Source organism: Malassezia japonica, chromosome 7, assembly GCF_029542785.1.
Source record: "Malassezia japonica chromosome 7, complete sequence".
In the NCBI taxonomy this organism is placed as follows: Eukaryota; Fungi; Basidiomycota; class Malasseziomycetes; order Malasseziales; family Malasseziaceae; genus Malassezia; species Malassezia japonica.
The window spans coordinates 50923-74563 of NC_083376.1; the positions used below are offsets into that span (position 1 = coordinate 50923).

At 64.5% G+C, this 23641-nt stretch overlaps 14 protein-coding genes across 14 annotated transcripts; 6 read left to right on the forward strand and 8 right to left on the reverse strand.

The window, feature by feature from the left end:
• Positions 1-318: 318 nt before the first annotated feature.
• PGS1 (CDP-diacylglycerol--glycerol-3-phosphate 1-phosphatidyltransferase) lies at positions 319-2112 on the reverse strand (the record flags this gene model as incomplete). The annotated part of the gene is made up of 1 exon (XM_060267453.1): positions 319-2112. The coding sequence occupies one exon, from the start codon at positions 2110-2112 to the stop codon at positions 319-321; it is 1794 nt and encodes a 597-aa protein (XP_060123436.1).
• A 28-nt stretch (positions 2113-2140) lies between these two features.
• MJAP1_003526 (uncharacterized protein) lies at positions 2141-3142 on the reverse strand (the record flags this gene model as incomplete). Its single annotated transcript, XM_060267454.1, has 1 exon — positions 2141-3142. One exon carries the CDS (start codon positions 3140-3142, stop codon positions 2141-2143), a length of 1002 nt encoding a protein of 333 aa, XP_060123437.1.
• Positions 3143-3201: 59 nt separating this feature from the next.
• On the reverse strand, positions 3202-4350 carry MJAP1_003527 (uncharacterized protein; the record flags this gene model as incomplete). Its single annotated transcript, XM_060267455.1, has 1 exon — positions 3202-4350. The coding sequence occupies one exon, from the start codon at positions 4348-4350 to the stop codon at positions 3202-3204; it is 1149 nt and encodes a 382-aa protein (XP_060123438.1).
• A 237-nt stretch (positions 4351-4587) lies between these two features.
• TRM6 (tRNA (adenine(58)-N(1))-methyltransferase non-catalytic subunit trm6) lies at positions 4588-6067 on the reverse strand (the record flags this gene model as incomplete). The annotated part of the gene is made up of 6 exons (XM_060267456.1): positions 4588-4797; positions 4822-4924; positions 4947-5079; positions 5102-5546; positions 5569-5672; positions 5695-6067. The coding sequence occupies 6 exons, from the start codon at positions 6065-6067 to the stop codon at positions 4588-4590; spliced, it is 1368 nt and encodes a 455-aa protein (XP_060123439.1).
• A 58-nt stretch (positions 6068-6125) lies between these two features.
• Positions 6126-6562, forward strand: MJAP1_003529 (uncharacterized protein; the record flags this gene model as incomplete). Its single annotated transcript, XM_060267457.1, has 3 exons — positions 6126-6173; positions 6196-6299; positions 6322-6562. The coding sequence occupies 3 exons, from the start codon at positions 6126-6128 to the stop codon at positions 6560-6562; spliced, it is 393 nt and encodes a 130-aa protein (XP_060123440.1).
• Positions 6563-6635: 73 nt separating this feature from the next.
• On the forward strand, positions 6636-9217 carry MPP10 (U3 snoRNP protein; the record flags this gene model as incomplete). Its single annotated transcript, XM_060267458.1, has 2 exons — positions 6636-6789; positions 6813-9217. 2 exons carry the CDS (start codon positions 6636-6638, stop codon positions 9215-9217), a joined length of 2559 nt encoding a protein of 852 aa, XP_060123441.1.
• Positions 9218-9221: 4 nt separating this feature from the next.
• On the reverse strand, positions 9222-11692 carry MJAP1_003531 (uncharacterized protein; the record flags this gene model as incomplete). The annotated part of the gene is made up of 3 exons (XM_060267459.1): positions 9222-11481; positions 11504-11637; positions 11660-11692. The coding sequence occupies 3 exons, from the start codon at positions 11690-11692 to the stop codon at positions 9222-9224; spliced, it is 2427 nt and encodes an 808-aa protein (XP_060123442.1).
• Positions 11693-11758: 66 nt separating this feature from the next.
• On the forward strand, positions 11759-14776 carry MJAP1_003532 (uncharacterized protein; the record flags this gene model as incomplete). Its single annotated transcript, XM_060267460.1, has 1 exon — positions 11759-14776. The coding sequence occupies one exon, from the start codon at positions 11759-11761 to the stop codon at positions 14774-14776; it is 3018 nt and encodes a 1005-aa protein (XP_060123443.1).
• A 3-nt stretch (positions 14777-14779) lies between these two features.
• cut23 (Anaphase-promoting complex subunit 8) lies at positions 14780-16805 on the reverse strand (the record flags this gene model as incomplete). Its single annotated transcript, XM_060267461.1, has 2 exons — positions 14780-16601; positions 16687-16805. The coding sequence occupies 2 exons, from the start codon at positions 16803-16805 to the stop codon at positions 14780-14782; spliced, it is 1941 nt and encodes a 646-aa protein (XP_060123444.1).
• A 43-nt stretch (positions 16806-16848) lies between these two features.
• Positions 16849-19738, forward strand: RDH54 (helicase; the record flags this gene model as incomplete). The annotated part of the gene is made up of 5 exons (XM_060267462.1): positions 16849-17624; positions 17647-18299; positions 18322-19292; positions 19315-19483; positions 19506-19738. 5 exons carry the CDS (start codon positions 16849-16851, stop codon positions 19736-19738), a joined length of 2802 nt encoding a protein of 933 aa, XP_060123445.1.
• A 48-nt stretch (positions 19739-19786) lies between these two features.
• Positions 19787-20398, forward strand: MJAP1_003535 (uncharacterized protein; the record flags this gene model as incomplete). Its single annotated transcript, XM_060267463.1, has 6 exons — positions 19787-20026; positions 20049-20097; positions 20120-20261; positions 20285-20306; positions 20329-20346; positions 20369-20398. 6 exons carry the CDS (start codon positions 19787-19789, stop codon positions 20396-20398), a joined length of 501 nt encoding a protein of 166 aa, XP_060123446.1.
• Positions 20399-20665: 267 nt separating this feature from the next.
• Positions 20666-21158, reverse strand: MJAP1_003536 (uncharacterized protein; the record flags this gene model as incomplete). Its single annotated transcript, XM_060267464.1, has 2 exons — positions 20666-21026; positions 21073-21158. 2 exons carry the CDS (start codon positions 21156-21158, stop codon positions 20666-20668), a joined length of 447 nt encoding a protein of 148 aa, XP_060123447.1.
• A 212-nt stretch (positions 21159-21370) lies between these two features.
• On the forward strand, positions 21371-21712 carry RPL38 (60S ribosomal protein L38; the record flags this gene model as incomplete). The annotated part of the gene is made up of 3 exons (XM_060267465.1): positions 21371-21373; positions 21433-21631; positions 21669-21712. The coding sequence occupies 3 exons, from the start codon at positions 21371-21373 to the stop codon at positions 21710-21712; spliced, it is 246 nt and encodes an 81-aa protein (XP_060123448.1).
• Positions 21713-21895: 183 nt separating this feature from the next.
• Positions 21896-23629, reverse strand: MJAP1_003538 (uncharacterized protein; the record flags this gene model as incomplete). The annotated part of the gene is made up of 1 exon (XM_060267466.1): positions 21896-23629. One exon carries the CDS (start codon positions 23627-23629, stop codon positions 21896-21898), a length of 1734 nt encoding a protein of 577 aa, XP_060123449.1.
• Between the last annotated feature and the right edge of the window lie 12 nt (positions 23630-23641).

Below are 23641 nucleotides of genomic sequence, written 5' to 3' on the forward strand. Positions count from 1 at the left end.
CCATTTTGGCCTTTTCGTCTGTATATAAGACGCGTTACGCACCCTCTGTATTCTTATCGAGCTCCTTCATCAGGTCAAACGAGCGCTGGAGCTCGAGCGGGAGCTGGTCGACAACTGGGTAAGTCGTGCAACATACTGTCTGCGTACGCATCCGACCAGCGTGACGCACGCTCCTCAAGCTCCTTGTTAAACGCTTCCTGCTCCGACTGCGAAATGGTAATCGGCGCCTCCTCCTCGTCCTCGCGCCGCACGCGCCCCCGCCGTACGCGTCGCGGCATGGTGGAAATAGGGCGAATTCGTAATGTGGAGGCATTATTCCTACAGCATGTATTTGACGAGGCGCGTCAGGAAGCGCGTGATACTATCCACTCGGCGGTCCTTGGCGTCAAAGGCCTTCATGTCCATGAGATCACGGGCATCGTCGCGCAAATCTTCCACTTCGTTGGCCAAGAGCTTGCGCAGCGCCAGCGAGTCCGTCGTCATCAGCAGGGAGCACTCCAGGTCAAACTTTTCGGAGCGGGCGCCGTAGTTTGACGAGCCGATCAGCGTCGTGGTCGGCAGCGGAGTGCCCGGCGGCGTGATCCACACGCCCTTTTGGTGGTAGGTCCATCCGTACTTGCGCCACTCGCGTAGCTCGACGGTCGGCGTGTCCTGGCCCGGGAGCGGCTTGTCCAGGCCGCGGTCCACGACCTGCTCCCAGAACTGCTTTTCGAGATAGGTGTACGCGCCCGGAATGCGGCCGCTCACGCCCTTGCTGCCAAAGAAGCCGTTCGCCTCTGGCGATGCGGCGACCAGGCGAAAGGCCACCGGCACGCGCCCCGGCTGCGCCGCGGCGCTGTGCAGCTCCTGGGAGAGGACCAGCGACTTGTACACGCCCGCCAGGCTGAAGTAGCCGGACGTGATGTCGACCGTGGCGTACGGCCGCCCGTCCGGTGTGGGCGGCTCTGCGCGCAGCGCACCGAGGTACTGGCCCAGGTAGGGTATCATTTGCGCCTCTTGCGTCACCTTGAGCTGCCCCATCTGCAAAAGCGGCACAAAGTAGGTATCGACCTTCTCCGGAGGTGCGTGCTGCGGCGGCGCGGAATGCGTGTTCTGCGTGCGCTCGTACCAGCGCTCGGTGAACTCGTCGAGGGCTTTGGCCGCCGGCTCGGCCCAGTTGCGCTCGGGAAAGGTGTGCCACTCGGGCCAGAGGCCGGTGGCGGAGACGGTCCCGTCGGTGTCCTCGGCCGCGAGCAAATTTCCGCCGCCGTCCCACTCGAGGTCAAACGGGCTCTGGCACAGCGCCGTGACCTCGTCCGCGTCGTCGTCGAGCGTCGGCAGCACGTTCTTCATCGCCGCGAGCTCCTGTGCGTCGCCGCGGTAGCGCAGCGCGTAGCTGAAGCGGCTGATTAGTAGGATGAGCGAGTGCAGGTAGTCGGCGAGGAACGCGTGGCTGCGCACCATCATGTAGCGGTCCTTGCGGCGCGTAAAGTAGTCGCGAGAGAGGTTGGCGCCGCTGATAATCACGTCGTCATCGAAGCCATAGATCTTCATGTGCTGCAGCCCAAAGCCCTCATTGAAGCGCTTGCCGATCATGCGCGCTTTCAGCGAGTTGGGGCGCAGGATGGGCGTGGCGTACAGGCGGATGTCGACCTGGTCGGGAAACATCGCCGCAAGGTGCACCAAGAGCGACGCGCTCGACACGTGGCGCGGGCTCTCGCGCGTCGCACGCATCGCGTCCATGAGGATCGTTACTTGGAGCTCGGGGCGCTTGGAGAGCGCCTCGAAGAGGTAGCGCGCGAGCTCGCGCTCCTCCTTGCCCACATACAGGGTCGACAGAAAGATGCGGTGCTTGGCCTGCAAAATCTTGGTCTTGAGCAAACCGTAAAACTGCCTAGGCGTCTCGATACGCAGCACCGACGCCGAGCTCGCGGCAAAGCGCGGCAGGCGCAGCTTCTCGGCTACCAGAGCACTCAGCCGGTGGGGCTCACCGGCAGGCATTGGGGCGAGGCTAGGCCACGACGACGCATCAGTAGACGTCGCACGGAAAGGGGCTTGCCGGAGAGACACCAGCGGCCTGCACCGCACCCCGGCAAGCAGGGCAGGCGCACGCCAACGCACGATGCGCGACATGGTACAATCTACGAGAGGCGCCCAGGGGCTATTCACGTGACGGTGTGCTGAGCCCCACCGAAGGCTCCTCCCAAAGGAGCGAATCGCCTGCGCTGGTCGTCGACCGCCGCGAGGGCGAGACCGAGTGGTCGCAGTCGCTGCCCCGCACAGACGTCGAGGGCGAGGTGGCGACCGTTGCGGCGGTGCTCATTGAGCGATACGACTGCGAGTTGCGCAGCTGGCCGAGGTTGTCCTGGAGGCGGGCGAACGGGATCGGCACCGGGCCGCCGATGCCCGTCTCACCGCCCATGAGCTCGCGCTCGCGCATGCGCTGGCGCTCAATCGCAAGCTCCTGCTCGCGGACGTCGCCCGAGTAGGCGCTGCTGCTCAGGTCGCTCACGACGCTCCCGGCCTCGCTGTCGGCGATGCTCGCGGTGCGCCCGGTGCTGTGCTGCGCGGCCGCGCTGCCCGAGCGCCCGGCAGAGTGCACCGGCGTCGTAGCCCGCGACGAGTAGGCCAGGTCGCTCGGCGGCGAGCCCGTATGCGTAGAATAGGTATAGGGAGGCGAATCGGGCTTGTGCGCCTCGTGCTTATCGGCGAGATCGGCGGCGACACTGCGGGGCGAGCCCGGCTGCACAGCAACGGAAAAGACGGAGCCGGCGCTGGGGCGGCAGGGGCGAAAGACGGGGGTGCGGGGGTCGAGCTCGGGAGGCATGCCGGGGTGCGCGCTGTGCGGATGGTGATCGCTCAGCGGCGGCGGCGCCTCGGCCTGCGTAGAAAGCCGCTGCGACTCGTTCATCACATGCTCAGGCAGCCGGATGCCTGGCGCAAGCTGCTCCGCCTCGGGAATCTGCCCGAGGTTATCTGCCGTGAGCGCGATACGCGATGCGTCGTCGGGCGTCACCGCTTGCGCCACACGATCGGGCACAGCGCTCGCTTTTTCGCCGGGCTTGGCGTGCACGGAATGGGACTCGAGGTATCCATCCGCAGCAAGCTTGATCAGGTTCGAACGCTGCTCGCTATCGAGGTCCACGTCCGCGGCGTCGGACATCCTTCGCCGTCGTGGACTCCGTCGAGGTTTCGGCCGAATGCGCATGGGCCATGTGAGTTCTACGTTGGTACAAGTGGGCGGGGGGGGAGGGCGTGGTTGAGCGACTTGGGCTTCGCGGGCGCGGGGGGAGGCAGCGCAGGCCGCATCACAAGCATTCCGATACTCGCTAGATCGTCTTCGCTTCTCGCCGACTCGGTGTCGGAATAGTCCGAGTCCAGCGCGGGAAGGTCCGCGTCATGCGCTTCGGAGCTCGCGACCGAGCGTGGCGCCGCGGCACTACATGCCGCACTGCTGTGCAGCATCGCAGACGGACAAGGGGTGAGGTAGTCCAGGGGCGGCGCCGCACGTGCCTCGACGCCACGGGGGAACGGCAGGCCCATCGCGCTCCGTAGCACGCTCTTGGGCGGCCGGGGCGGCGGCGTGGCACTCCCTTGTGCGTCGCCGCGCAGCGACGACTTGGCGGGCAGCGCCGGCGCAGGTGCGTCATCGGCGCTCTTGGCCCGTGCGTGCGTCTGGACGCGGGGCACCGGCTTGCGGCGGGGCGGCGCTGACCGCACCGACGCAGACCGCGCGATCTTGGTACACAGCGGCGTGTCGGGACGCGCAAGCGGCATGCCTTGCGCTGCGCTCTGCTCCGTAGCAAGAGACACACCCTGCACCGGCTCCGGCAGCTTCTCGTCCTGTCCACGGAAGTCCGCGTCCGGCGACCCGATCGGCGAGATCGGGTCCGGCACCGCGTGCCACACGCCAAAGACGCGGCTGCCAAAGTGCCGGAGCTTGACCTGCTGCCGCGCCGGCCGCGTTTTGCGGCCCAGGCGGCGCAGCAGCGAGGTGGGCTCGCCTTTGTCGCTGGGGTTAGAGTCTGTGGAAGAGAGCACAGGCATGGCCGGTACGCGCTTGCGCGCACTCTTGCGCCGCGCGACCGGCGCGAGGCTCGGCTGGCTCTGGTGGACGGTCGGGGGCATCGTGCTCGCAAGCGCGTACGGTCCTTTGACAGATTCGAGACTGCGGTGAAAAGCGGCAAAATCGAACGGGCGCTGAATGACGTACGGCTCGGGATTCTTTGCGGAGCGCACCTCGGCGAACCACTCGTCCTCCTCGGACGTCGGCTCGGACACGGACTCGAGCGAGATCTGGTCCGAGTCCATGCTCGTACGTGCGGCGCCAGCGCCGCTCAGCAAGGGACTCGTACCAAACGCCTGGAGCATCCGGTCCAACACCGCGTCCGACGTCCCTTGCGCTGAAGGTAGGGTGGGAGGGGCGTGCATGGGACCAGTCCAGCTGGTGTATCTAGGCCAGCTAGTGGGGTTCGTGCAGGGACAGGAGGACGTGCACTAGGTGCACACAAGGAGGGATAACGCAAGATGAATTTCCCATTCACGCCCCGTAGAACCTGTCACTCTATGCAACATCTATGCGTCCGTGCGAGATCGGAAAAGTGGAGGTTAGGCGGCGGCGGCGGCGGCGTCGCTCGGTGCGTCGTCCGTGTTGAGGATGCGCACCGCGTGCAAAATATAGCCGCCACTAGCAGACGTCGACATATCCGGATGTGTACGTGCGGGAAGGACTTGGTAGCGGCGCAGCCACGGCTCGGTAATCGAGACATTGACAAACTGGGGATTCGCACGAATGCGGGCTTGTGCTTCCACGAGGGGCTGCGTGTGAGGGAGGCGACGTACCTGCAGGTGCGGGCTATGCACCACGACGTTTGCCGATCCGGCCAAATAGGGTAGGAGGCGGTGGATCACCGAGTACGGCTCGTAAGGGCATGCGACCAGCACACTGCGTCAGCCAAAGTACGTACGCGTCGAATTCGCCGTCAAAAAACTGCTGGCGTGTAGCGACAAAGTCTTCGATCGCTGCGCGCTTCTTGCGTGCGCGGTTGCGCTCGCGGTCGGTTTTGTACACACGTGCGAGCTCGTCCGACATGTGGGAAGCTGCGTAAGTCGGGCAACGTACGCAGCAGCCAGCGCGACTCGGTCGCGGCCCAGTGCATTGTGCGCAGCACGCCGTGGGTATGATACGGCGTCAGGCACAGCATCGGCATCAGCTCCAGTGCAGGGGGAGAGTCGGCGTCGTGGATGAGGTGCACCGAGCCACACCCACCCATGCGCTCGAGCACGGCACCGGTCAGCAGGCCGCCGACGCCGTCGACAATTACATACTTCCCTCCGGCATGCACATCCGCAAATGAAAGGAGCTGCGACAAAGCATCCGGGCGCAGGCCGCGGATCTTTTCGGGATTCCGCTCAAAGTTGTACCACCCGACATTGTAGAGATCCGGCGCGAGCGGCGTAAAAAACTTGAGGTGCTTCGACTCTTTTCTCTTCATAATCTTTTCCTGGCTGTATGCAGTGCGCATCTCGTAGCTCTTGTTGCTCTCGAGCTGCTTCTGGATAATTTCCTGCGTGAGTGGGGCAACGTACGCGACCCGTCGCTCCGGCGGCCTTGAGCGCCTTGATGTCCTCATACGAAAGCGTCTGCGACTCGCCATCATCAAAGATGTTTTCATTTGTCGCCTCGCTCTCGACTGCGTCAGCAGCACAACGTACCAAGCGCCTCGGCGACGTCCTGGTGCATCACCTCCAAACTTCCGTCGGCCTTGATTTCGTACGTCGGCCCGAACGCACGGCCGATGATCTGGTCCGCGGGAAACGTGCCAAACTTGCCGATCGACACCGACTTGCCCGGCGTGAGGACCACCTGCTTCGTCATACCCGACGGAAGGCGCAGCAGCACCGGCTCATTCGCCGGCACATAGGCAATGCGGCGGCGCAACTGCTCATTGTCCGGCACCTGCGGCGCCTCGAAACGCTGGCGCTTCACCTGGGGCTCCTCGGCAGCGTCTGCAGCGTGCATTTCCTGGGCATCCACGCGCTCTGCGCCCGATTCGGGCACACTGGGCGCCAGTTCGCCCTCCGCCATGACCGAGGGGAAGGAATCACGTGGCACCTCCACTGCTCACGACGCGCCTCTGTGCACGATGAGCGGCGCAGCCCAGGACGTGGCGGCGGACGATGCCGAGTTCCAGGTGCGTATCTATTCTCATGTAGCAAGGTATCCAGGCCATCATTGCGCCGATGATTGAGCAGGGCGCGTCCGAGGACGAAATCAAGGCGGTGATTGCACGTGCGCGCCAGTTCTACGCCGAGCACAAGTACGTCGCCCCGCTGACGCAGATCTTCGGCGACACAGGACAGCAGCACGGCGAGTGCGTCTGCCTCGAGCGCGCCGGCCGCGGGCGAGGGAGCGCCCGCGCAGGCGGAAAAATATCCTACCTCGTTCAACCAAATTGTCGAGTTGATTGCTACGGGTCAAGAGGACAAGATCCCGGGCGTGCGCGACATTCCCCTCAAGATCAACGAGAGCGCGCCGAGCACCTCGACGCTCGCGCGCCCCAAGAAGCCGTGGGAGCCATAGCCCGATCCCCGATCCATATCTTGCACGTGATCTTCCAATAATTTGTTGCCTCCGTCTCTGTCGCTTGGTTGAGATGGCGAAGCAGGACACGTTGGTCATGCAAGAGGCGCCTCGTCAGGCGCAATCTCTTGCGGACAACGTGAGGTCGGAGCCGCATCGTCTGGCAACGGGCGATGCTGGCGTGCACTCGCTCGCCCAGGATGCCACCAAGGCCCTCTTTGACCATGGTACGTGACTTTGCTTACCCCAGGCGTGCAGCAGGAAAAGTCGTCGCTTCCATTTATTTCGTCGCTGCTCGACTCGGTGGTTCCGCGTGCAAAGAGCGCGTCCCAGAAGCGCAAGCGCGACGAGGGCGACGACACGCACCCGCTCTTTCCCCCGACGCAGCTCGACGAGCTTGTTCTGAACGGCATGCAGAACGAGCAGATCTGGCAGCAGCTTGAGCTGCGCACCTCGAAGCTGTCGCGTGTGCTCGATACCGTCATGACGAGCACTGTTGGCGAAGACGAGGACGAAGAGGAGTCGGACGACGACTCCTTGTCGCAGTCCCTCGACCATATTCCCGAAGAAGACAGCGACGAGGAGTGGGAAGACGAGGCGGAGAACAGCGCAGATGAAGGATTCGCAGGCGCGTCCGATCTCAGCGATGTCGACCCCGATGAGGTCTTTTACGAGCCGCTCCATTCCGAGGACGAGCAGCAAAAACGCAAGGCGGAAAAGGAGCGCGAGGAAATGATGAACATGTACGGCGTCACCGACCCTGCGCTCTTCCAGGCGCTTATGCAGGAGGCGCAGGGGGATGGCGACGAGGATGAGGACGAAGACGAGGACGCGCCGGCCAAGAGCGTGCTCGACCAGCTCGACGATCCGAACGAGTCGGCCGCTTCGTCCAAGCGGCGGCATCCTACGCTCGACGACGACTTTTTCTCGATCGACGAGTTCAACCGCATGACCGAGGCCGAGGAGCGGCGAAGCAACACGTCGCGTGCAAACCTCTCGGGCGACGACGAGGATGAAGACGACGACGAAATCGACCTCTTTGCGTCGGTCGACGATGCCGACGACAGCGAGGACGAGGACGAGGACGAGGATGAGGACGAGATGTCGGCTGCCGACATTACGTATGCCAACTTCTTTGACCCGCCCAAGACCGCACCCAAGTCCCAAAAGAAGGGACGTGCACAGAAAGAGAACAAGGTTGAAGAGCCCCAGGAGCCGGAGCGCAAGACTCTGGTGCGGTTCCACGACCAAGTTCGTGTGCGTCCGATCAAGAAGTGCCGTCCGCGTGGCCAGATTGCTGGTCTCCTTGGCGATGGTGAGGACGAAGAGGAAGATGAGGAGGAAGAGGAGGAAGAGGAGGAAGAGGACGACGACGACGACGATGAAGAGGACGACGATGAAGAAGAGGAGGAAGAGGTCGAGGATGAGATTGGCCTCGACCACAACCACGACGCAATGGATGAGAACGAGGAAGATGAGGATGAGGACGAAGACGAGGACGAGGAAGACGAAGAGGAAGACGAAGAGGAAGACGACGAAGAAGATGTCGACCTTGACGAGGCGGACGAAGACGACCTCGACGCCGACCTCGACGACGATGCCCTCTCTGAATCCGAGCTTGGCGAAGACGCGCAAGCTGATGCGACGGCTGTGCGTGTCGCTGGCGACCTCTTTGCCGACGAGGAGCCCGAGCAGGATACCGACTACCTCTCTGCCCACGAGCGCCGAATGGCTGAGCTCAATGAGGAGATTGCGCGATACGAAGACGAAAACGTGCAAAAGAAGGACTGGACCCTCATGGGTGAAGCCACGTCGCGTGAGCGTCCCTCCAACAGTCTTTTGGAAGAGGACCTGGAGTTTGAGCGTACGGCGAAGAACACGCCGACGATCACTCAAGAGCATACCGAAGGCATTGAAGGTATGATCAAGCGGCGTATCCTCGACCGGCAATTTGACGATGTCATCCGCCAGCGCGATATCGATGCGCTTCCCTTTGCGCCATCCAAGATGCTGGATCTCTCCGATGCAAAGAGCTCCAAGAGCCTTGCGGAGCTGTACGAGGACGAGTACCAGGCCGCGCGTGGCGACGAGGATGCTGCGCCCGTGAGCGAGTCCGACGCGAAGCTTGCAAACGAGCACCAGGCGATTGCGCGCGACCTTGATTCGCTTTTCAACAAGCTGGATGCCCTGAGCAATGCGCACTATACGCCGAAAGCGCCGAAAGCCGCAATCGAGACGATCTCCAACACGTCGTCGATTGCGATGGAGTCTGCGCTGCCCACGACGCAGTCCACCGGCACGATGCTTGCGCCTGAAGAGGTGTATGCTGCATCGTCGCACGCGCCTGCGATGGCCGGTGCCAAGAGCGAAATGACCCCCGCGGAAAAGCGCCGGCAGCACAACCAGCTGCGGCAGGCGAAGCGCAAGCGCAACGAGCGCATGCGGCGGGCAGAAGACGCGATTGCGGTGAGCCGCGGCGCGCCACGCAAGGAGGGCGACAAGGCCGAGAAGGACAAGGCGCTCAAGAGTTTGCTGGGCAACAAAGGCGTCTCGGTTGTCGGCAAGGACAGCAAGCGCCAAGGCGTGAAAGAGGCGGTGACGGGCAAGAAAGACAAGGGCAAGTCGTCGTCGTCGGGTGCGCAGTACAAACTGTAGTATATTAGCTACGTAGCTGCGCTTCAAGCGCCGCTTGCGTTTGGGACAAGATTGCCTGGGGGGTATTCAGGCTGCACATCACGTAGACCACGTTGCCCAGCGGGCGCAGATGGATGTGCTCGCTGCGCAGCGCGGCCAGGAGGCCTTCGGCAGCCGTCGACGCGTAGCCGCCGGCCGCGTCTGCCAGCTCGATTTTCAGGACGGTGCCGAGGGCCATGGCGCTTGCGACGCCGTCCAGGCGCGAGAGGCGCTCGACAAAAGCGCGGTCCCAAAAGCTCCATGCGGCGCCCCACTGCGCCTGGAAGGGCGCCCAGTCCTTGCGGCGCACCATCTCGTCGAGGAGCGACAGTGTCTCGTTCGCCACCGCACACCCGACGGGGTGCGCCGTGTAGCTGTGCCCATGCAGGAGCGCATGCACCTTTTCCGGCGTCTGGCGGAAAGTGTCAAAGATGCTCGACGATGCCAGCGTCACCGAGAGTGGCACCAGGCCACCCGAGAGGATCTTGGCGTAGCACGCAATGTCCGGCGTCGTGCCGAGGACTTCGGTCGCGCTCGCATAGCCCAGGCGAAAGAGGCCGGTAAAGACCTCGTCAAAGACGACCGGCAGGCCGCGCCACTCGGACGGCGAGCGCCCATCCGCTGCTGGGCTCACCGCATCACGCAGCGGCGCATCCTGCATCGCAAAGAGGTCCTCGCGCGCACGCACCACGTCGATCAGGATACGCTGAAAGAGGGGATCGACAAACACCATGCCGCCTGCGCCCATCACCAGCGGCTCGAGCACGAGCGCGCCAAAGCGGCGGCAGTCGACAATGACCAGCCGCTCGAGCGTCGCGTTGATCGCCGCGCGGTACTCGTCTGCCAGCGGTGTACCGAGTCGCTTTTCGACGTCGTACGCCTCCTCCATCGATGCAAACGAGCCCAGCGGCTTTGTGCCGAAATCCCAGTCCTCGGACGGGGGCGCGACAATGTCGACTTGGCCGTTGCGCGTCGCAAGGGCCGGAGGAGCGAGCCAGTAGCCCCGCCCGCGGTACCACGCGACGTGGTCGCTGTACGTGCTCGGCTCGCACGCGTCCATCGCGCCGATCGTGTCGCCATGGTAGCTTCCCTGCAGCCCCAGCACCTCCCACTCGCGCTCTGGGCGCCCGCCGAGCGAGCCGGCGGCGCGTCCAGGACGGATGCGCTGCTGCGTCGCCTTGGAGCCGGCCTGGGGCGCGTACCGCCGCGCCGACGACTGGATCGCCATCTTCAGCGCGACCTCCATCGCGGTACTGCCGTCGTCGCTAAAGAACACGCGGCTCGCCCACGACCCCGGCGCAGGGAACGCCAGGGGCTGCGTGCCCAGCAGGCGCTCTGCGAGGTCGAGCGCCGGCTGGTTCGCCGCACCCGGAAAGAGGACATGGCCGTAGCGTCCCGCGGCGTAGGCGGCTGCCTGCGTAAGGCGGGGATGCGCGTGCCCAAAGCACTGTGTCCACCACGACGCGGATCCGTCGAGAGTCGCGTCGAGCGACTGCGACGTGGCGTTGTACGTCGCAAACGTATCGCCATGCGCACTATCGATCGCCATCACATCCTGCGGCGTGTACCGCGCATGTTGTGTGAACGGCCACCAGCACTGCTCGTACGTGCGCGTGCCGAGCGTGCGGAGCTCGGCGAGGCGGTCTGTATGCCGCTTTTGGAGGTGGCGGACGACGCTGCCGAGGCCGCCGCCGTCGCGCCCCGCGACGAGCCCAGCATAGTACGTACGCATCGCCGCGACGTCCTCAGCCGTGGTCGGCGCGCGGATGGGGGGCGCGCCCCACCCCCCGTCGCTCGGGCCACCGAGCGCAAAGACCGGAATGCCATGCTCCTCCTCTAGCAGGCGCCCAAGGTACACGTCGTTCCCGTACCGCTCCGATGGAAAGAGGAGCACCGCGTCGATATCGTAGCCACGCATGCGCAGACTCTCGAGCGCCGCGCGCGTCGTGCCGATGCCGCCGAGCTTTGACGAGCCGACGAGCACGGTCGGCAGGCGCAGCGGGCGCAGCAGGTCCGCCTGCGACAGGCCGCTCGGTGCCGGCGAGTGCACGCCTCCGGCCGTCTCTACGATCGCGGTGCCGTGCTGCTGCATGAGCCATTGGCGAACGCCGTGGATGATCTGTGCATCCTGTGCCTCGTCGGGGAGCGCGCCGGTCGCCTGCGTCGCCGCGAGGTGCGGCGACACCGGATCGCTGAACTGCACGAGCGTCGTGCTTGCAACCTGCGGCGCAAAGGTCGCGAGGTGGCTGCATAAGCCTCGGCACCTACCTGGCATCCGCCTCGTGCGCCGGTCCGGTCGACACCGGCTTCAGGTACGCCACGCGCTCGCCCGCGGCCGCGCTCGCAAGCGCAAGGCCTGTGGCAAAGATCGTCTTGCCCACATCCGTATCCGCGCCAAAGACCTATGTGAGCCGTGCGGCCTACCTGATGCGCCCGCACCCTTGCAAAGAGCGCCATGGCGGAGAAGGCCACGTGGCCCGATACCAACATCTATCGCCGGGTGTTTTTCCTCCTGCGACGAGCATGTCGCACGACGATGCTGCGCCCAGCGCAGATGCGAAGCGTGCAAGCTTCGTAGGAGAGCGACAAAGCATATTCTCACCTGCGCCTCCGGTGCCCGGCGCGTGGGGCCTCTCTCCGGCGCCGGACGGCCGGAGCGCCTCGGCGCTCGGGGCACCGATCGCCTCGGCCCACGAGACCGCCCGGCCTGCCTCGGCCGCGGGCGTGTACACGGACAAGGAGGCGTCGCGCGCTGCGAGTATCGAGGCGTGGAACGCACTGACGCAGCGCGCCGCGCAGAACGCGCCGCTCGACTCGCTTTCGCCGCACACAGACCGCGGCAGCGTCGGCTCGCCCTTCTCCCCGGCGAGCACGTACTGGACGACGCGCTCGGCACTCGAGTCGGACCGCGGCTCGGACGGATTCAACACGCCGCAGACCGTGCAGAGCGCGCTCTGGCGCTTTGTGCCTACGGCCGACATTATCCCGGAGGAATCGGTGCGCAGCGGCTCGTCCGACCGCGAGACGCACCGCGTCGTGCACCACGAGGGCTTTGTCCTTCCGCCGATGAAGCTGCGTGACTTTGCGCAGCACCTCGAGCGCAGCGAGTCGCAGCGCTCGCGCTCGTCCGCCGGCGGCTCCGCCTCGTCGTGGCTCCAGCGCCGCCGCGAGCGCCAAGAGAGCGTCTCGTCGGCGCGCGACAAGGGCGAGGCGGTGCGCTCGCCGCTCGCGCAGTCGTCGGAAGTCGCCGACGAGCCCAAGAAGACGACGCGCGTCGAGCCGACCGTCCACTCCCCGCTTCCCCCGGTCCTGTCCGCGCTCGGCGCGCCGGTCAAGGAGGGCGAGGCGCTGGAGCGCCCCGTGTTTGCGCCGCCCGAGGACCTCGCAGAGACCACGCCGTACGAGCCGGTGCGCGAGGCGCCGAAGACAGAGACGATCGGCACGCGCACCGAGCGCTCCGATGCGCCGGCGCCGGCGCTGCCGAGCTGGTCGGTCGCCGCGCCTGCGCCGGTGACGAGCCCCAGCCTGTCGGACCGCATGACGGAGCTCGGGGGGCTCGGATTCGAGGTGCAGCGCAAGGACGCCGAGGCTCCGACGAATGCGTCCATTCCCCCGGAGCTGCGGGAAGTCCGGGCGCTCAACATCCAGAAGCCGCAGACCGCCGAGGTCGGCAGCAGCTGGAGCGATGCGTGCAAGACGCCCGCGAACCCGTCAGAGACGCCGGTGCCGACGCAGCGCGCGGACCTGCGTAACTTTAGCGGAGGCTCGTTCCTGATGAGCCCCGCGACGGCGCAGTCGCGTGGCTGGGCATCGCCGCCGCCGCCGCTGCTGTACCCCAACGAGGCGCTGTACATGGGCGAGCCTGCGCCGCAGCCTGCGTCGCAGCCTGAGCCGCAGCCTGAGCCTGAGCCGCAGCCTGCGCCGTCCTGGAGCGGCGCCAAGCCCGGGCGCCGCAAGGCGAGCGAAATGCTCGACGAGCTGCTGCGCCAGACCGAGGCGGAGTACGCGCCTGCGGCTGCGCTGCCTAGTGCGTCGACGGCGATGCCCTGGATGCAGCAGGGCCATAAAGAGGTGGAGAGCCACGGCGAGGCGCCCCGCGCCGAGCCGGCCTCGGCTGCGCCCGCCGCTGCGCCTGTGCGTGCGCCTGTGCCGACGGTCGTCGACGAGGCGGACGAGGCGTCGCTCGCGACGCCGCACGTCGACCGCGCAAAGCCTGCGCCCCCCATTCCCGCGTACCTCGATGCGGCGCATGAAGGCGACGCGTCGCAGCTGTCGATGCTCGGCTCGGTCGTCGGCAAGCAGACTCCCTTCAACTTCGATACGTATTTTGACTCGTCCCTGCAGCGCATTCACACGGAAGTGAGCAGCAACCCCATGCTGCCCACGGCGCCCGGCGCTGCAGGGAGAATCCCTGCGCCTGAGTCGGATCCCACGGATCTGTTTAGGAATGCCCCTCTGCGGGCTTTGCACGCTTCCGCGTCGCCGATCGAGAACTTGCACGAGTTTACCTATATTATGGACGACGGCGCGCCCCTCCTCACGCCGTACACTGGTGCGCGGCCCCAAAAGCCGGTGCCGGATGCGACGTGGGTCCCCTCGCTCCCCCCCCTCGACACGTTCCTGCCCGAGGAGCGCGAGATTGTCGGCGTGCCGCCGCTCGTGCAGCCGACGAAGCACGTCGCGGGCCTCTTTGACGACTGGGACATGGACGCGCCGCAGACGACGGCGCTTCCCCTCGAGTTTGTCACGCGCCCCAACTCGATCCTCTCGCGTGGGCGCCCGGTGAAGAAGACGGAAGAAGGCACGGGCAGCATCTTTTACGCGAGTCTCCCTGAGAAGCGGCACAAGTCTTTCCCCCAGCCCATGCCGGTCCCGGCCGATACGACGCAGCCGATCAAGACGTGGAACTTTGAGGACGACGACGAGGAGCTCGAGCCCGAGCCCGAGCCCGAGCCCGAGCCCAAGCCGAGGCCTGCGCCCCGCAGGCCCGAGCCCGAGCCGGCCCCTGCGCCCCGCCACATCCCTGAGCCTGCGCAGCCGACGTTTGCGACGCCCCCGAAACCCAAGCGCAAGGCCAAGAAGGACGTGCACACCAAGTACATGCCCGACGAGCCCAATGTACAGACGAAGCGTGGCACGTGGTGGCGGCGCAAGGGGCAGACGCCGACCAAGGCGGCCGCCGCGCCTCCCGAGAGCCCTCGCGCCTCGACGTCCACCTCGAACACCACCAAGTACGCGCGGCGCACTGGGCCGCCCGGCTTTGAGCCGTCGCAGCCCGGCAAGTACTATCTCGCAGGCACCGTGTCGCTGCCGACACTCAACATTGCGCGCACGCCCGAGCAGCGTGCACGCAACGAGACCGGCCTGCCCGAGACGGAACCTGCGCTGATTCAGTCGCTGCTCGCCGCACCGTCGTCGTCGACGGTGCGTGCGCGCGCGGGCATTATCAAGACCCTGCCCTTTTCCGAAGAGGTCGTGCCCCCGCTGGGCCAAGTGTTGGTGGCCGAGGAGCGCAAGATTCTTGTGCGGCCTGTTATGTAGAGTCTAGCGTGCACTATTTGTCTCGAGCTTCTTCAGCAGCTCTTCCGCGACGAGCGTCATCTCGGTCCCGGCGAGGATGACTTTTTGGAGGTAGTCGCGTGCGAGCGCGACGTCGCCCCGCGGCGCGGGCGCCGCGCGCGGCGGCACGCCGGCGCGTGCCGCACGCTGCTCGGCCTTGGAGTAAAAGAGCTTGCCGTGCAGCTCGCCCATCTCGAACCGCGCGGCAATCACGAACGAGAAGGCGTATCGCGCGATGAGCACCGGGTCGAGCTGCTGCATGCTCTTGTCCACGACCTGGGCGAGGAGGCAGTGGAAGAGTGTCGAGTGCACCGTGTCCCCGTCGCGCTCGTACAGATCAATGATGCGCGAGATCGCGTCGACCGACTCCATCTCGGTCAGCGGGCAGGTGAGGTGCCGCTTGAAGCACGCGATCGCGTCGGCGGTGCGCCCCAGGCGGTCGTAGCACACGCCGAGCGATGCCCACATGCGGGCGTCGTACGGGCGGATTGCCGCGCACTTTTGGTAGTAGTGGATCGCGTACGACCACGCCTCGTTCAGCTCGTACACCTGGCCGAGGCCATGCCATGGCCGGTAGTCCTGCGGATTAATCTCGAGCGCGCGGCGGTACATTTCCGCGGCCGCATGGCTGTTCTTGAGCTCGAGGTACTCGTGCCCGAGCAAAATCCACGCGGCCACGTACTCGCTGTCCAGCCGCAGCGCGCGCTTGAACGACTCGACCGCCCGAAAGTGGTCGCTCCTTTGGTTGTAGTAGTTGCCAATCAGGCAGCACACCTCGGGCCGGTCTTTGCCCAGGCGCGCAAACTGCTGCACGAGCTGCGCAAGCGCCTCGGCATGGTCGAGGACATAGAGGGTATTGGAGTACTCGCTGATCCCGTCGAGGCGGTACGGATCGAGCTCGAGCGCCTCGTGAAAGGTATCGGCCGCCTCCTCGAGCTCCTGGTGCAGGTACAGCGTCTGTGCGCGCGACGTCAAGAGGTACGGCGAGTGGGGGAAGTAGTGCAGTAGCGCATCGATGCGCTCGAGGTTCCCGGCATCGACCTGCGTCGCCTGGCGCACGGCGTACTCGAGGAAAAAGACGCTCATGAACGAGTCAGGAAGCAGGTCCATAATCTGCTCGCGCTCCGAGTTGGCATTGTTCAGCGTGCGGCTCAGCTCCTGCCATGCGCTCCAGTTGTAGGGAAAGGCACGCACGCTGCTCAGCAGGCAGTCCATCGCCTCGACACGCTTGTGCAGGCGCTGGAGAATCACGCCTTTGAGAAAAAGAAGAAAGGGGTCCGTCGGCCGCACGAGGTGGCTCAGCAGCGGCACGAGCGTCGGGCCGCTCGGCTCGGTGCCGGTGGTATAAGGAAGAGGAGGCAGCTCGCCCTCCTCGTCGAGCTCGCGCTGAAACACGAGAAAGCGCGCATAGAGCTGGAGGAACCGCCCCTTGTCCGAGAGCGCGGGATCCTGGTCTAGCAGCCACGCACAGCGGTCGTACTCGCGCTGGTCAAAGCACGACTTGGCCAGCGCGTAAGTCTCCGCCTCTTCACTGTCTGGCCGCACAATCTCGGGCGCGTCAAAATGGACGTGGAGCGGTGGGCGCTCCGGAGAGCTCATATGCGGCGCGGACGACGCGCTCGCGTCGCCGGCAGGCGAGATCAGGCCGACGGTCGGCACAGCGGGCGACGCCAGTGCATCTTGCGTGCCAAACGTCCATGCCGCACCGTCCGACGCGCTGCGGCTCGTGCTCGTATGCTGCTCCCACGCAGGCGACCCGAGATTCAGCGCAGGTGTCGAGTGCGTGGGAAACTTGACCGGGTCCTTGCTCCGCGGCGTCGCGGTGGCCAGTGTTGTTTTCGGCACACAATGCAGTAATTCGAGCGCCCTGTGTCAGAAAAAAATATACGCACCAGTGCGATGCACCGCTCAGCCCCCGCTCCGCGAGCTGCTTCGCGGCATCGCGCAGCACACTCCGCGCACGCGCCGGTGCAATGTCGCTCACCGTCTCCAGCGCCTCGAACCGGGGCATGCTTCGACGCGTCGAGTGGAGGAGCCACGTGCGTTTGGACGCCATGGCCACCTATTCTTCGGAGGCGGCGCAGGACAAGCTGCGGGCCAAGTTCCAGACGCCGCTGAAGCGCAAGGCGGAGGACGATGCGTCGAGCTCGGTGCCTCTTGTTCCGCTCGCGCACGAGCCGAGTTTCCTGTGCCAGTGGCGCGCGCCGCAGATGCGCAAGCACAAGACGTGGCAGGGCGACGCGATTCTTGTCCTGCACACGAACCGCACGACGTGCTCACTACGGTCGGTGCACGACGGCAAGATGCTGGTGACGAATGCGGCGTTTCGCAAGCCGGATATCCAGGAAGGCGACGAGCTCTATGTCGGCGGAAAAGAGATCCTCATAGAAAAAGCGCTCGACGCGACGCCGGCGCAGGACGCGGAGCAAGACCGCGTCGAGACCCCGGCACCACCCAAGCCGGTCGCGCGGGCACGCACCGGTGCGATTCCCACGTCGCAGTTTTACGCGACGCCGTCCAAGCCTTCGCCGCAGCCCGAGGCAAGGGCAGTGCGCCGCGCCGCGCCGGAGCCCCACCCCCGCTACGACCCCGAGGCGCCGGGCGCGGTTGTAATGCGCCGGCCCAGTGCCAAGCACCAGGAGATGTACGGCCGAACGCTGCCGGTCGTCGACGTGGTGCTCGATCCGGAGCTGACACGCATCCTGCGGCCCCACCAAATCCAGGGCGTGCAGTTCCTGTACGAGGCCGTGACCGGCATGGCGGCGCTCGAGCACGGACACGCGTCGCCTGGCCAAGGCGCGATTCTCGCGGACGAAATGGGGCTCGGAAAGTACGTATGGTTTCTCACACAGGACGCTCCAGACGATTGCGCTTGTCATTACGCTCCTGCGCCAGAGCTGCTACTTTTCCTCGGTGACAACCGGCACGGTCGACAAGGTGCTGATCGTGTGCCCGCTCACGCTGGTCGTCAACTGGAAGCGCGAGTTTCGCAAGTGGATCGGGCGCAGTTCGATTGGCATATTGGCCGTCGAGGGCGACGGGCGCACCGAGGTCGAAAAGTTTGTCTCGGGGCGACAATACCAGGTCCTGATCATTGGGTACGAACGCCTGCGCAGCTGTGCAAAGCAGCTCGCCCAAGCACGGCCGCCAGTGGGTCTCGTGGTGTGCGACGAAGGCCACCGCCTCAAGTCCAAAGATACCAAGACGACCAAGTGCTTCGACATGTTCCACACCAAGCGCCGCGTCCTGCTGACCGGTACGCCGATCCAGAACGACCTGCGCGAGTTCTACTCGATGGTTGACTTTGTATACCCCGGCATGTTTGACCAGTACGCCGTGTTCAAGCGCGTGTTTGAGGACCCAATCATGCGCAGCCGCGCACAGCACTGCTCGCCCCAGGCCCTCGAGCTCGGCCGCGCACGCTCCCAGGCGCTGCAGCTTGTCACAAAAGGCGTGATTCTGCGGCGCACGGCGGACATCCTGTCGAAATACCTCCCCCCGAAACGTACGTTTTCTTACTCACGCAGACGAAATGGTGCTTTTCTGCTCCATGTCCCCGATCCAGAAGCGCATGTATGCGCTGTGTGCGGAATTCGTGCAGTACCAGCTGACCTTTAGCGAGGAGCGGAACTATCTTCCGTACATTACCATCCTCCGCCAGCTGTGCAATGCGCCAGAGCTCTTGTGCACGGACGCGGACCCCAGCAGCGACTCGAGCACCGCGTCGCTGCTGCGTGCGGCGGAATCGGTGTACGAGACTGGACGTGCACACCGCGCGCTGCGCGAAAGCGGCAAGCTCGCTGTGCTGCACACGCTCCTCACGTCCGTTCGCAAGCACACCGACGACCGCGTGATTGTTGTGTCCAACTTTACCTCGACACTCGACCTCTTGCAGCGGTACTGCAACGAGCAGCGCTTTCCGACGCTGCGCCTCGACGGCAAGACGAAGCAAGACGCGCGTGCGAAGCTCGTCGCACAGTTCAACCGCAACGACGGCAGCGATCAGGAGCCGTTCGTGTTTCTCCTCAGCTCGCGCTCGGGCGGCGTGGGCCTGAACCTGATCGGCGCGAACCGCCTCGTGCTGTTTGACAGCGACTGGAATCCGTCGACAGACCGCCAAGCAATGGCGCGTATCCACCGTGATGGGCAGACCAAGCCGTGCTTTATCTACCGCCTCTTGCTCGTCGGCGCGATGGACGAAAAGATGTACCAGCGCCAGATCACCAAGATTGGGCTCAGCGACGCGCTCGTCGGCAGCGACACGCATTCGGCAGAGCAGGCGTCGACGGTCGGCGACTCCTTCTCCCAAGAAGAGATCAAGGATATCTTTACGATGCACCCCAGCACACACTGCCACACGCATGACCTGCTGCGGTGCCGCTGCGAAGGAAACGGCACGAATCCCCAGGCACTCCTCGACAAGGACGACGACGATGTCCTGCCCAAGATGCGCTCGGGCTTTGTCTCGGCCGCGCACGTCCAGAAAGAGAGCGAGTTGGTACGTTATTTCTCTCACACAGGAACGCAATCAGCGCCAACAGCTCGCGAGGCAGCTGGGCGAGCTGCGGCACTATGATTTCCAGCGCTATGCGGATCTGTGCATGCACGACGATATCCTCCAGCACATGGCATCGATGCAGCGCGCAGAGCGCACCGCGCACCCACCCGAAGCGGCCCAGGACCGGCCATGTACGTTGTTAGTCTTACCCAGTCGCTTCTGCGCTCACGTCCCACGCCTCGGATACGCCGTTCCTGGAAAAGCTCGTGGAAAAGTACGCGGCGCAAGGCGCGCCCGCCGGCGGCGGCACCGAGCTGACCTATGTCTTTGTCAAGCCGCCAACCAGCACGCAGTCCGAGACAGCATCCTCCGGCACATCGACGCCCCATCCCCCGTCCGGCGGCGTCCCGTCGACGCCCGAGCCCGAGGCGGCCGCCGCACCATAGCGCTGTACATACCAACACCTCCACCTGCCACGTGCGTCGGACGCTACCATGCCTCTGTCGGCGGACGAGTACGCGGCACTGTCGCCGGAGGAGCAGCGCGCGCATGACCATGCTGCGGCGCAGCGCGAGAAGGAAGAACAATCCGCTCTTCCGTACCGTTGGACGCAGTCGCTGGACCATGTCGAGGTGAATATTCCGGTGCCGAGCGGCACGAGGAGCAAGCAGGTGCAGGTCGATCTGCGGCGTGCCGGCCTGAAGGTCGCCGTGCAAGGCACTACAGTGGTCGAGGTGCGTTCTATTTCTTATGCAGGGTGAGCTGTCGAAGCCGATCAAGCTGGACGATAGCACGTGGACGATCGGTAGGTCGTTGTGCTCACCCAGACGATGGCGTGCTGAGCATCCACCTCGAGAAGGAGAAAGCGAACGAGTGGTGGGCGCATGTCGTGACGCACCACCCCCCCATTGACACGTCCAAGATCGCGCCGGAGGACTCGAAGCTGAGCGACCTCGACGGCGAGTCTCGGTAAGTGTTTGTACTGACGCCAGGGCTATGGTGGAACGCATGATGGTACGTACGAGCGCTAACGCAGTATGAAAATCGCCAAAAGGTACGCTTCTGTCCTAACGCAGCAAATGGGCCGCCCCACATCGGACGCGTAGCAGCCGTAGCCGGCACAAAGCAGCCCTACCTGACTTTTGACCCCCCTCCTCTACCTAGGCACACAGAAATAAGCGTTTCAAGCCCTCTTTCGAGGCAGTTTTGTATTGGCAATGGACAAGCTTCCGATATAATGGCATCGGTCACACCAGACCAGTGCCATGGTACAGTCGCCATACGCTAGATAGACACATGGCAAATGTGGAATTCACCACCCTGTGGCACCCAGAACGCAGCACCAAACACACATCTTGAGAGATGGGGTGCGTTCACAGACGGCGACCACGGCGACCACCCTTCCGGCGGGTCGAGTCCGAGGGGACCGGGGTCACGTCCTCGATGCGGCCGATGCGCATACCGGCACGGGCAAGGGCACGGAGGGCGCTCTGGGCACCAGGGCCGGGGGCCTTGGAGCTCACACCACCAGTGCCGCGGATGCGGACGTGGACGGCAGTGATGCCGACCTCCTTGCAGCGCGCGGCGCAGTCCTGGGCAGCAAGCATGGCAGCGTAGGGCGAGGACTCGTCGCGGTCAGCCTTGACCTTCATACCGCCGGTAACGCGGACGACAGTCTCCTTGCCGGTGAGATCAGTCACATGGACAAAGGTATCGTTGAAGGAGGCGTAGATGCTGAAAATGGTTAGCTTCGTTCTCGGGCTCTTTCGCAGATACGTACTGAGCAACACCGAAAGTGATCTTGCCGTCATCGACGTTGGTGCCGAGAGAGACTTCAGGGTTGCCGGAGCGGACCTTGGGCGCCATCTGAGGGTTAGCACACCGTCTCTACGCGGTGCGTACGTACTTTGGATTACGATGGACAAATCGAAGATGACGGCGGCGGCCCTTTTCCGAGCGCCCTTGGTAGTCACGTGCAACAAATATAGATTATCACGTGTTGGTAATGCGCTCCACGCCGAGGGTGCCTCTCCGCTGCGCGCGAGAATCTTTCCTTAACGCAGTCGCGAACAGACAGGATGGTGCGTAGCGAGAGGCGGCATGCGCCGTGCTGAGAGAATGATGCTGACACGTTATACAGCCCCGTCAGGTTACGGATATCAAGAACTTTTTGGCGATTGCCGGCCGCCCCGACGCCAAGTCGGCGCGCATTAAGAAGACCGTGCTCGCCAAGGGCAACGTCCAGACCAAGTTCAAGCTCCGCTGCTCGCGCTACCTGTACACCCTTGTCGTTGACGACGTTGAGAAGGCCGAGAAGCTGAAGCAGTCGCTCCCCCCGAGTACGTATTAAACAAAACTAACGTGCTAACACAACAGAGATGGAGGTGAAGGAGATTGGCTCCAAGCAACTGAAGAAGTAAACTGGCATTGTATCATGTCTCTTGCTAGCAATCGAGTACTCGCGCCTGCATGGCTGCGCATCGTGCTAGTTCGCCTGTCGCTGGTCTGTTTCATGTAGCCAGGGCCAAAATTCTTTTATTCCCAGACGCATGTGTGATCTGTATGCTATACGCTACAATATACAATTCATAGAGGGGACGACGCTAGCCGCGCACCAGCGACACAATCGCCTGCAGGCTCATGCCAAGCGCAACGAGCAGGCACGCCGACCCCATCGGGCCCACGCGGTGCTCGAGCGAGGCCAAGGCCGAGGTGTGGTTCTCTGGCGAAGCGTCGCGGCCAAACGTCGACGACTTTTCCTCGCTGTCCATGCCCCAGCTGGCCGTGCCGGCGAGGCGCGGCGTGCTGGGATTGCTCCACGCGTCAAGCACCGTCTTGAGCTTCGCCTGCTCCTCTGCCCAGCGGCGCGATTGATCGTCAAAGCGCTGCTCAAAAGCGCGGCGCCAGTGCTCCTGGTCGTGGCTGAGCGGTGCGCCGCGTCCTGCGTCCTGCGCGACAAGCTCGCGCTCGACACGCACAAGGCGTGCGTCGAATGCATGCTGCATCGCCTCCTTGGCCTGCGCGTCTTTTTGGTCGCGTTCCTTGAGCAGTGTCTCGAGCGACTCGATGCGGGCGAGGAGCGCCGCGTGCTCGGCTGCGGCCTCGTGCGCGATGGTCGTAGTGGCATCTGGCGCCTCGATCTCGGACGCACTCTGGACGTCGGGCGCATCGTCTTTTGCCTCGCGGTCCGGCGTCGCAGTCTCGACGCTGGCGACCGACGCCGCATCGTCCTCGTCCGCGCGGCGCACGCGCGATGGGAGGCCGTATGCAAGCCACGCGTTCGTCTTCTCGTTCGTTACCGGGACATTCAGGCCACGCTTGGTATCTTCAAGCTGCCGCTTGAGCGTTGCGACCTCGTCCTTGATGTGCTCGTACGCCGCCAGTGTCGACTCGAGGCCCTTGATGCGCTCGACGTGGCTCGCAAGCATGGCGTGCGTGCTGCCGAGCTGCGACTCGAGCGAGGCAAAGGCCGCGGCGTCGACGCCGCGCGGCTCGGCGGGCGCCTTGGCCGTGCCGTTCGCCTGGTTTCCCTGCGACGGAACGAGGTGGGGATAGGGCGGGTTTTGCGACGGGGCGGTGCCGCCACCCAGCGTCTCGTGGATGTTTTGAATGGTGCTGCTGAGCTCTGTGAGCTCAGTGCCGACCATCTTGCTCTTCTGGAGCTCGTTCTGCAGACGGAAGATGACATGGTCAAAGTTGATGCCTGGCTTGCCACGCCGGAGGCCGCCTTCGGCGCCGGGGCAGATGCCCGCGTTGCCGAGCGTGCCGCCGTGCACGCCTCCGCGGTAGAGGCTCGTAAAGTCGTTGCGGAGCTTTAGAGCGTCCTCGGGCGTCATGACGAGAAACACGCGGCAGGCGACGCGGTGGTGCAGAATTTCCTTGTTGTCATCGGTGAGAATGTCGATGCCAAAGTCCACGACGTCGTCCGTGTGCAGCTCAAACGGCTCCGACTCCTGCGACTCGGGCGAGAGACGCGTACCGTTGACAAAGGTGCCGTTCGACGACTTGACGTCTTTGATGTACACCTTGTCGTTCTCGCTCCAGACCTCGGCGTGCGCACGCGACAAAACCTTGCTGTCAAAGTAGCCATTCAGCGGATTCGGCACAGATTTCGCATTAGAGTAGCGTCCAATCTTGATGCGGTTCTGCGCGCTGGGCGGCGCGAGGTTGATCTGCTTCGGGACAAACGTGTCGTTCAGAGGGTACAGGTGCAACGCGGGGCACATCAGCCCATCCTGCGGCGGGCTGTTCTGCTTCGCGGTAGGTGCAGACGCGCCACCACTACTGTACTTGGCAGGAATGCCAGTATACGCCTTCGGCGGCGCACGATCGGCCATGTCGAGCTCGCA